This window comes from Rhincodon typus, unplaced genomic scaffold (assembly GCF_021869965.1).
Source record: "Rhincodon typus isolate 14 unplaced genomic scaffold, sRhiTyp1.1 hic_rhity00002340, whole genome shotgun sequence".
Lineage (NCBI taxonomy): Eukaryota > Metazoa > Chordata > Chondrichthyes > Orectolobiformes > Rhincodontidae > Rhincodon > Rhincodon typus.
In genome coordinates, this window is record NW_025967978.1 from 50 (window position 1) to 12,163 (window position 12,114).

General features: G+C 37.7%; 1 protein-coding gene across 2 annotated transcripts in view; it reads right to left on the reverse strand.

Moving 5' to 3' along the window:
- Window positions 1–7,659: 7,659 nt before the first annotated feature.
- txndc15 (thioredoxin domain containing 15) overlaps window positions 7,660–12,114 on the reverse strand; it is a 10,452-nt gene continuing 5,997 nt past the window's right edge. For both annotated transcript variants that reach the window (XM_020511752.2, XM_048593114.1), the window contains exons 3-5: window positions 11,341–11,504; window positions 8,779–8,909; window positions 7,660–8,054 (exon numbers count right to left, since the gene is read on the reverse strand). In XM_020511752.2, the coding sequence (XP_020367341.1) occupies window positions 7,858–8,054; window positions 8,779–8,909; window positions 11,341–11,504 (492 nt within the window). In that variant the 3' untranslated portion in view covers window positions 7,660–7,857. The remainder of the gene's footprint in view (window positions 8,055–8,778; window positions 8,910–11,340; window positions 11,505–12,114) is intronic.

Genomic DNA, 12,114 nt, shown 5'->3' on the forward strand with positions numbered 1-12,114 from the left:
CTTTCTTAAATTAAGGCACAACATTAGCTACCCTCCAGTCCTCCAACACCTCACCCCTGTTATAGATACAAATATTTCTGCTAGGGGCCCTGCAATTTCTTCCATAACTTCCCACATAATCAGGTCCCAGAGATTTATCCACCATTATGTTTCTAAAACCTCCAGCACTTCCTCTTCTGTAATGTGAACTATTTTCAGAACATCTGCCTTTGTTCCTCAGCCATGTTTGCTGCAAAACAGTCTAGTCCATCCAACTGTGTCTTCATTCCTCTGTAATTAGCTTCATTTAAGTCTAGCACAGTTGCTTCCGAATTAAGTTTCTCACTTTCAAATGGAATGCTCAATTCTACCATGTATTGGTCACTGTTTTCTAATAGATCTTTTAGTGAGATCATTTATTAAATCTCTCTCATTGCCAGATTCAAAATATCCTAACACCTGGATCCTCAGCATTGTCATAGAAAACTGTCCCAAACACACTATGAATGCTTACTCATGGCTACTACTGTCAAACTAAAATTTTTCCAACCTGCATGAGGTTTGAAGCCAAATATACTTTTGTTAAAAAAATGTCCTCCATATCTTATTTATTCTGTCTTACCATAACGCTACTGTTAGGAGGCCTGTAGACTATCCCCATATGTTCTATCCCTTTTAATTTCTTACCTCCACCATATTGATCCTATAGTTTCCAATTGAAGATCATTTCCTGCTATTATATTTATTCAGTCCCACACTAACAATACTATCCTGACACCCTATGCTTCCTGTCTATTTAAAAAGTCACATGCCACTGAATATGTAGTTCCATGCTTAATTCTCCTTGTAACTATGTCTTCATAATGGCTAAGCGCATACCCATTAATCTGTACTTACGCCATTCATTCAGCTATTTTACTCTGAATACTATGTGCATTGAAGAGCTATTAATTTTGTCTTTTTACCATTTTATTCCCCTTTAATCCCATTTGCTCCTGTTGTTTTTGATTTGAAGAACATACACTCTGGGAATTGCTATTCAAATAGCTCCCCTGCAATGCTGTCATATCCTTTTCTAAGCATATATTTCACTCCTCCCAATAAATTAAATCCCCAACTCTCTACAGGTCTAGTTATTCAGTTTGCCAGGACACTGGTCCCAGTGCGGTTCAAAAGAAGCTTGTCCCACCAGAACATTTCCCCTCTACCCCAGTACTGGTGCCAGAACATCATGAATTGAAGCCCATTCCACCCGAATCAAACTTTAATGCTGAGATTTGACTCAAATTTACTCTATACTGGAGTAAATCATACTCTATACTTCACCTGTGGCTCAGGTATTACCTCGGATGTGTTACTTTATAATTTAGCTCCTAACTCTTCAAACGATTTCAGCATAACTTCTCTGATCTTATCAATGTTATTAATACCAACATGGACAAAGACAAATATGATCCCTCCTCCCTTTCTAGCATGGAGATTTCTTTAACCCTGGCATTAGGCAGCCATTTCAACCTTCAGGCTCAAACTCATGGCTGTAAAGGACACCCTAATTATACTGTCCCTCACCACTATTACTCATTTCTCCATCCCCCACAATTGAATAGCCCTAATACCACGATGCCATGGTCGGTTCATTCATCCTCCCTGCAGTCCCCACTCTCATCAAAACAGCTTGCAACAAGCTCGTACAGACTTGGTCCCTACAAATCCTACCCTCTGCATCCCCATATCTGACTCACCTGCAGTCACACCCTCCTGTTCTTGATCACTATCCAAATCTGAATTACTTGGTCTAAGGGGTATGACCACCACCTGAAGCGAAGTGTCCTAGTAAATATGCCCCTCCCTGATGTGGCACACCATCTGCAAAGTTCAGCTTCTCAACTCGGAACCAAAACTCCAAGCTGCAAAATTTACTGCAGATATGTCCAGCAGCGCCAAAACGCTGCAACAGCACCACATCACCCAACCTGCCTGTATTAATATATTTTATTTATTAATGTACAGTCTTATTCCACAAAGGAAAACACATATTAAGCCATGTGTGAAATTCATTTATGACACTGGAGTTCTCGTTAATTGAATAATTCAATATTCAATTAATAAAGATCAGCAACAAACAAAATCACCAGAATTTGTAACCATAGTGTCAAAACGCTGTATGTAATGTGCAAATTCTTACGTTGGATAACACTAACAACTGTTGAAATGCTGAAAAAATTTAAAAAATACCCAAAGTTGCAATAACACATCATGAACTAAAGTGGATTATATGGACATTATCATTAATTCATGGAGTGGTACTTATAATCAATTAACTCCATGCTCCTGCTCTTTCTCCATAGTCTAGTTTTATCTTCCTTTCAGGTATTTATCAAATTTCCTTTTGATAGTTATGATTGTATTTGCTTTCATCACCCTTTAAGGCAGTGAATTCCAGGTCAAAACTACTCTGCAAAGGAAGACAGAGTGTCCTTATATCCCCTCTGGTCCTTGTGTCAAAACCTGCACTATCAGTTGTTAATTCTTTGATCACTGCTTCATATTTAATCTATTAAAATAAGGTCTGAACAGCTCTAATAAATCTCCCCTGACTCTAACATGTAAATATACACATGAAAATGAATTTGGAGCACTTGGGAAAGCAGCCAACACAATCAAAGAACTCCCCTCACCCTGGTCATACTGCCTTCTATCAAGCACATTTAACAACAGCTTCTTCCCCGCGGTTATCAGACTTATGAAAAGACCTCTCATATGACAGTTGATTTTTCTCTGTAGCTGCAACACTATATCCTACGTTCTGTTCTATTATCCTGATGTACTTATGTAACACATGATTTGTCAGGTTAGCACACAAAACAATGCCTTTTGCTCAATCGTGGTATGTGTGTCAAAAATAAATCAAGTCAAATCAAATCATTCAACATCATGATGGCTGACTGGATTACTTCACATTCCGGCCTATCACCAAACAACCTTCCACCCCCTTGCTTATCAAAATCTTACCTACTTCTGTTTTAATAGTCAAGGACTTTACTTCAACTGTCATTTAAAGAAAGTTTCACAGACCTATGGCTCTGAGAAAGCTTCTCATCTCTGCCTTAGATATGCAACCTTTTTTTAAAAAAGTGACCCCCTAGTTCTAGATTCTCCCACAAGAGGAGACATCTTTTGTACATCTGCACTATAAAGACCCCTCAGGATCTTGTATGTTTCAATCAAGTCGCCTCTTACTCTTCTAAATTCTGGCAAATAAAGCCTAGCCTTCAACTCTTCTTCATAAGTCAAACCATCCATTGGTAGTAGTAGTTTAGTAAACCTTCTCAGAACTCCTTCCAGTACATTCACATACATCTTTAAGACCAAAACTGTATCTAGTACTCTAAATGTGGCCTCACCAGCGCCCTATCCAACTGAAGTACAACTTATTTTTTAAATTCAATTCTCTTCACAATAAACAATAACATTCTATTAGTTTTCCTAATGACTTGCTCTACCTACATATAAACCTTTTGCAATTCACAGGCAGCCAAATCCCTTTGTTTCTCAATCTGCAGCCTCTTATCATTTACATAATACTTTTGCTATTTTCCCTACCAAATGAACAACTTCACATTTTGTCACATCATACTCCATTTACCTGATCATTGTCCATCCACCAATCCTAACCAATATCCTGTTGTAACTTCCTACATCCTCTTAATACTGCATCTTTTTTTAAAATCAGCAAATTTAGCAACCACACTTTTGGTCCCTTCATCCTACTCATTTATATACATCGTAAAAGTTGAAGGCCCAGCACTAAACCTTTGTCACACCACTTGTTACATCTTGCAACTAGAAAATGACCCATTTATGTGTACTTTCCATTTTCTGTTAGCGAGAAAAAAATCTGCTTTCTGTGCCAATGTCACCTGACCCCACCTCTGCACCATAAACTTTGGTATCTTTTAATGTGGCACCTTACCAAATCCTTTCTGAAAATCAAAATATAATGCATCCACTCATTCCCCCTTCATGCACAGTATATTACGTTTGCAAATAACTCCAATAAATTGGTTAAACATGGTTACCCTTTCACAAAAGCGTGTCAACTCTGCCAGATTACCTTGAACTTTAATTGCCTTGCTTAAAGTCCTTTCTAATAGGTTTTAGCATCTTCTCTACGACAGATGTCGTTAGCTAGTTGAAGTTTTCTGCTGGTTCCCTCCCTTATTCAACAAAGAAAATAAGTCTAATGAAACCCTCCCCAAATTGAGATAATTTTGGAAAATTAAACACTCTAAAATCTGGTACAAATAAAACCAACACATCAACTTTCTTATCATTTCCTTAAAGACCCTGGGGTGAAATCCATCAGCATCCAGGAATTTGTCAGTCTGCAGTGCCAGTAATTTTCTCAGTTCACTTCTTTTGAGAACTTAATTGTCGAGAGATCCACCCTCCATTCCTTTTGCTGATTGATAGCAACTTCTGGGATGTTACTTCTACCCTTTACAATGAAGGATGATGCTAAGTATCTATTCAATGTAATTCATCTGCCATCTCCCATGTTCCGTTATTAATTTCCAGGTTTAACATCTGTTCATTGACCATTTAAATATCTGTAGAAAAGCTACTGGAAATATAAAAATAAACTCACTAAATTTTTCACCATTTGCTTCATTCTTTGCTGCTTTTCATCTGTCCAATCATCTCTGCTCATTAGTCTTTCCATAAAACTATCTTCCATTTTAATCAAAATTCCAATAAATCTCATTCGCATTCTCTCTAAGGCCTACAGTGTGGTGTCCAAATTATCCACAAGACAAAATTTCTATTACAAATTTAGCATAACTTCCTTGCTTTTGCAATAAAAGGCATGGCTTCCACTGGTCTTTTAAACACTGTAACTTCCCTCTAGTCTGAAAAATGAACCGTTCCCATTCCTCTCCCACCCTAAGCTGATTTCAACACCAGGCAGCTACTGTCCCTTTTATTCCCGAAGTCTGGATTTTGCTAACAAGTCTATTCATGTCATGCTTTACCAAATGCCTTTTGGAAGCCCCATGTACACATCAACCACACTACCCTCATCCACTCTCTGTAACTTCAAAATAGTAACACATGACCTTGCATTTATATTGGATCACTTGCTATTACTTAATTTCAGAAAGACCAACACAGAAGCTTGCATATCATCATACCGATGCTTGCAGAGTGCTACCCCACAAATTATATTAGAGAAACAGTTGGTTAGTTATAGAGGGAGGTCCGTGATCCTTTGTGGACTATGACCAGTTACTTTACCTAAATTACCTTACACACAATCAAGTTACACAATACTGCACTAAATGTAATAAAAACAGAATGCTGGAGAAACGCAGCATCTGTTGAGCAAAAAAAATAGAGTTTACCTTCCAAGTCCAGTGACCCTTCATCAGAACATTAAATGTGGAGCCTATTTTTACCTTAATCTTCCTCAAACTTACAATTGCAATGTTCAACCCCTGGATACAAATGTCACAAACTATCGTCCATCTAGTCTGCTCCTATTTGATGAATAACAGGATCTCAAAATTCCATTCGGAACCAGAGATATCTTCCACTATTGTTGAAAGTGAATAAGATTCATCTAGATGCAATTACAGGCATTATTTTAAATCAAATTATATACCGAATGCTTGGGCTTTCTGGCAGAGAACACCAAAAAACTGGGTCACAATTGAAAATATAAAAGCATCACTTATTAAGTATGGTAGGGCTTGTGGGAATACAGCTGTATGCCAGAAAAAAAGTCAGTTGTCTGAATGCAAGAGTGTAGTTTCATTGCTAGCCATTCTCTCTGCTATGATCTATGAGCAATCATTCCTCACTTGACTGTTCAATTATGAATATTACATCACTAAGCTGATTTAAATAACTTGAACCAAAAGCTTCTAATAGCAAAGACTCAGGACATTGTGACAATAACTAATATTAATGCCAGCTTTTTTCTGATAGTGCTATGGTACATATTTAACCAATTGATAAACTCATAGAATCAAAACTGTTTGAGCATAAAGGACATTTGGCCCATCATGCTCATACAGGCACTTTGCAAGAGCAACTCCACTGGTCTCACGTCCCCGTTGTCCTACAATTATTTTCGCTGTAGCTGCCTATCCAATTTCCTTGAAAATTCCACTTGTATCTTCCATACTACACTCAGTGCAGGCAAAATCTAAACCAATTAGAGCCAGAGAGTTATACAGCACAGAAGTAGACCCTTTGGCCCAATCTGACCTGGTCCCATTTGCCATCATTTGGCCTATATTTTTCGAAACCTTTCCTATTCATATACCCATCCAGATGCTATTTAAATGTTGCAAATGTACCAGCCTCCACCACTTCTTCTGCCAACTTGTTCCACACATGTATCACCGTCTGTGTGAATAAGTTACCCCTGAGGTCCCTTTTGAATTCTTCTCCTCTCACGTCAACTATGTCCTCTAGTTTTGGGCTCCCCTGCCTTGGCTATTCACGCTATCCACCGCCGAAGGCAAGCGTGTCAAATGCCTTCTTCATCACCCTGTCTACCTGTGACTCCACTTTCAAGGAATTTCAGGAACACTCGCCAGGGCCCTCCCATTAATTGTATAAGTTTGTCTTACCAAAATGCATCACCTCACATTTAACTCCATCTGACATTCTTTGGTCCATCTGATCAAGGTCCCACTGAATTGAGATAATCTTCTTCACTATCCACTAAACAGCTACTGCAGTGTCATCTGCAAACTTAGTAATCATACCTCTTATATTCACATCCAAGTCATTTAATAAATGACAAAAAGCAAGGGAGGGCTTCTCATGACATTATTGGCTCACTTGACAATCATCTTAAGTGTGCTTTGGTTCTTGATCCATCCAATAATTGGAAGTTTCTCTATTCATTGTCTAAACCACTCATGTTTTGATCACTTCTCCATGTTATCCCAACCTTTTCTTCTCTATTGCATCATTCTATCCATGTCACAGTACACAATATGTCCAAGCTTTATCATGTAAATTTTGAAATCACGCTCTACAAAACTTCTCATGCATCTCACCAATGGCAGTGTTGCCTACAGCCAGCCAAGATTACAATTCCTCTCTGCCCTCTTTAACGTTCAAAACTCCTAACTTTTTTCCCCTCCAAGCTGTCGTATACCTTCTCTTAATATCTGCTTCTTGGCATTAAAATCCAACATATCCCTTTCTCCGTATAGCTTTGGCAACTTTTCAGGTGTAATATAAATTTTAAGGTGTTCAAAGCATGTCTGTAAAATATATTCAAGATTGTTCCTTCCCATTTCCATTACTCTCCAGCAGAAGACAAACAGTAAACAGATTATGAGCATCAAGATGTCACTCAAGTATGCTCACTCAATACTTAAGCTGATATAAATTTGGAACTTGGTCCTCAGGATCCAATGGATGTAATTTTATTCTTCAGCAAAGTTGAATGCCAAGTTACCTATCAGTGTTAAGCTTTACGCTGGATTCCTCTTCCCTTCCTCAGTGTAACTGAAGACAAACACATGCCTAATCATGGGATCACAAATAGTTAATCTTCTAAACTTGACAAGTCAGAATACCTTAATTTTAAGAAATGTTTGGTGCATGAGCAAATCTTTTAAATGAAGGTTAAGAAGATACAATTTAATATCAAAATACTAAGTTTGTGAAAGGCTTATTTATTCATAACTGATAAACCAGTTTTAACTTCTGAATATTTATATACACAATTCAAATGCTATGGAAAAGAAGAATTTTGATGATTACAAAGCTGACATGTTTGAGCATCTTCCATTCTCATTCATGTTCTTGTGAAGCTGCTCATTGTGATGGGTAATGATCACCATTTGTAGGAATTCAATCTTGATGTTCATGCTCTTGTCCTGTGATCAACCGCTTGATACTATCCGACTGCACTGTACCATAAATTAGAAAACTACAAACAAACACCACAGAGAAGACAAGCAGCCAGTCAATGCCTCTTACAGCAACACTGGGAAGTGGACCACTTAAATCTTGTTCTATCACTTCGACAGCATCATTTGCTTCTATGCCTGGAAAACAGATCAGATTATTTAAAACAGATTGCAATGAAAAAAGTACGTCACGCAGATTATATTTGAACAAAAACTAATATCTATTAGTTTTATGACTTAAACAGAGCAGAAAATAGCATATGTTATTTCAGAAATAGAAAAATATCATCAGCATATTAACAGGTTTAAGAAAGGAGGCAATGTATTGAATTAAGGGGGAGTACTGTAGAATGCTGAGGTAAAAACCATTGAATTCCTAATTGTAATATGTGAAGTAACTGGAAAGGAAAGGAAAGAGTCACATAGGGAAGACAGAGAAAAAAAGAAATTTTCTAGTGAGTACTCTCTTTGAATATGTTTCATGGCCTGTGGAAGTTTTTGTTAGTTCAACAACTGAGACAGAAAAAGGGAGAAAGAGGAGAAGTGAAAAGAAGAGGGACAAAAGACAGACAAGCATGCTCTATTAAAAAATGTGCATGTAACAAAATCAGGACATACATGAATCCTGTAAAACTAGTACAATCTTAGATCCAGGTAACACATGAATATCATATTGGATCAGCAAGGCAGGTAAGCCTTATTCCTTCTAATTTGTAGAACATAAGGCTACTGGATGCTAGCTTTTCAAAGAGACTGTACTAGATTCAAACTTTTAAAGTGTACCCATTGAGCAAAAATTGCTCTAGTTTTACGAACAACAGTGAATACTCAAATACAATTTAAAACAGTGAAAATTACTAACCAGTTTGATTAAAAATGAAAGCTCTCAATGTTGAAAGCGTTCTATCTGTGTGATTAAATCTGGCCATTGGCTTGACACCTTGGAACAGGAGGATATTTGGAACAGCTACTGTACCAAACCTAGTGGAAAGACTTCAAGTAATAGGAACAAATAATTAATCAAATGACAGGTTAGTATTGAGCAAATAGTAATTAAGTACAACACTAGAAACTCTACTTTCAAAAAGGTCACATTTGCAAATTGTCAAATCTCAATGCCTCCAATTTAGAAATACAGTTTTCATTGGTGACCAAAAAAAGGCTAAATGGAAGTCTTCTATGTATTGAAGAGACAAAAAATTTTAAAAGTCGATAATGGAGACAAATAAATAGAATGGAGGCATATTCAGATAAGTAAACTAAATTTTTGTAAATTACTTACAACATTTTATTTGGATAACGCTTGTTAATGGCCAAGTGTTCTAGCTGCAATGGGACTTAAGAAGGCTATAAAAAGATTGGTGCTATATTGCTACTTAAAACGCCACAAGAAAACTCCACTTAAGTACATTTGCACATACAGAGCTTTGTTTCTCTAAAAATGTTTGTAATGCTTGGGGGGGGGGGGGGGGGGAGGTGAGGACCATTAAAAGAAAATCAAAGCTTTTCTTTAAAAGTATGCATGAGCACGTATTTAGAGTCGTATTAAAATTGGTTGTGAACCCCACATTGTTGCTACATTCTATGTGTGCATGGAATTCCAAAGATGGTCTGGGTGCTTTGCAGGATGCATACTAAGAAACATGCACTTTTTTTTTTTTTTTTTAAGTGTTACTTTTATTTCTATTCCTTTCTTTGTGCCTTACTACTAGGTAAAATTCCCAAATCAAAATCTCTTACTCAAGACAGTTAAAGACATATTATGAAGCAATTTCAGGATTGCAATTAAGTTTCTTGTACATCCAAATGGAGCACAATCAACAGATCCTCATGATTTACTAAGTCAAGTGTTTTGATCAAATTAAACAAATACAACAAACATTTCCTATTGTTGCTTGATATTTTATCAAATTGGTCTCATAACAAAGACTAGGTCAGAGATTTCTCCTCAAAGATCTAAAGCAACACTGTCTCTTGAAAGTACACCCAAGGGAAAAAGTATTTTACTTCTGAGCGATGGTCCTTGAAGAACTCTGGAATATGAGTGCTTGTATACATTCCAAATAGTGCAGTTTGGAATATTGAAGTTTTCCTTTATTTTTGACTACAAAGGTAGTTGTCTCACACAATGTGGTTTCCCTGCCAGTAAGAAGTGACACAGACTATTTTCAGGGCACCTTTTCTAGCTCCGTCCCCATTTGGTATGAACAGAAGAAAAGGTATCCTGAAGAGGACTGCTCTGTCACAGATGCTGCCACCCAAAGACAGAACAGACACTTGTGTGGAGATCATTTGTCCCAGCACATCAGTTGCCTGTCGGTCGATTGTTGACCAAGAACTCCCAGGTTCACAGCTTTATCTCCATCAGACTTGGCAAATATGATCCTGGTGGATGCTTGGGTATGAATTTGTTTAACATGGGGACTTAGTGTCTACACAAACTTGATGAACTGATAATCTGATTATTTCAATGACACATGGCTGCTGAACATTCCTCCAGCCTTTGCAGCCTGCATGCATGGAGGAACATGTTGGATCGCACATTTTCTGGCACCTCATCCAAGCCAGCCACAATGAATATCCTTACTAGGAATATTCGAGGACTTTGCTCAAAAGATTATCAAGGCAAGCTTCTTCACCACATTCAGATGTTCATATTGGTCCCTTCTTAAATTTTATACTTTTTCCTTGGCCATGTGTCAACCAACGAGCCAAGAAATCTGTTCTTAAGATCCTTGTGATAGTGCATCCAGCCCAGTTAGAACGTACAAAACATTGATCCCTGGACACAAATTCCCTTCCACCCTATGGGAACATGATATCCCTCTAATTGATGCCTCACTCTTCAGACAACCTAGAGGGCACCCTGCCCATGCCCCCCACCAATCTAATCATTTGCTTAAGCTCGACGGAGGGAAAATATGTTGGACTCTGCCTACTTCACCCCAAAATTATTAGTAAAACACAAAATAATGCAAATGTTGGAGATGTGAAATTTAAAAAGTGCTGGAGAAAGCCTGCAGGTCTGGTGGCACATGTGGAGGGAGAAAGTGTTAAAAATTTGACTCTTCCTTAGTACCAGAGCTTTTCCAGAATTTTTAATTCAAAAGTATTACTCCCTGGCAAAAGCCATCATGAAAAATAGAAATCAAGTTGAACATCCAAGTTTACTGAATAGTCATTAAAATGTTTTAAAAAAGTTTTTACTCATCCATTTCTTCCCACTTAATTATTGAAATAACACAACTGGAAGAATGTTTTCTCTAAATGTTTAGTCCCTTGGATAATTTCAGGATCTGTGCATTATTGTGAACTCTTATCGGTTTCTAGCTTGTCAACAAGCTTGCATTTCAAATGCATGACAATTTGTCCCATTTTGATGACATTCTTTCAGTTTCCAAGAGATGTATGTTACTGCCAGTACCTGCTGTGCTGCGATGCATCCAAAGCCAGAAACTGTAGTGACGGAAAAGCCCGTGGCAGTGCATTGAAATGTGGACCAAGGTCTGCAGAGAACCGGCACCATGGCGTGTAGAAAAGGACTACAGAGCAATCAGTGCCATTGGCATTCAGGAAATCCATCAGGTCCTGTAAATATATATATTGCATTCTTAGCAATATTACTTAATTCTGTTGAAAGTACAAAGACAACAGAATAAATCAAAGCATATTATAGCTTCACCTCCGTGCCTGCACAAAAATGAAATGCATTTATTGTATAACCATGAGCAAAGCAATAGATTTACATGGCACAAATTTGCAATTAAATCTACTGTGCAGTTGCAAGCAAAGTCTTACACTTATCCCATTATCCCCTAAACAGTATCCTGCTGTATTATAAAATAAAACGAAGAATTGCAGACGCTGGAAATCAATGTTTTGGGTCCAGTGACCCTTCATCAGAATAGATGCTGCCAGACCTGCTGAGTTTCTCCAGCAGTTTCTGTCCCTGCTTTACCATACTGTTTACTCAACTCTTTCTCCCATCTTTATATATTTTAATCTGGGCAAATGTAAACATTTCAGTAACTTTTTTGTAATGGCGTGAGGAAAATAATGTCAAGAAGCATCACCATTTGGAAAAAGTATGCTGTAGGAAACTTGGAGATAGCAAAGATCAGCACTTGCAGATACTGGGAATTGGAGACAACAGCATGGAGCTGGAGGAACACAGCAGGCCAGGCAGCATTAGAGGAGC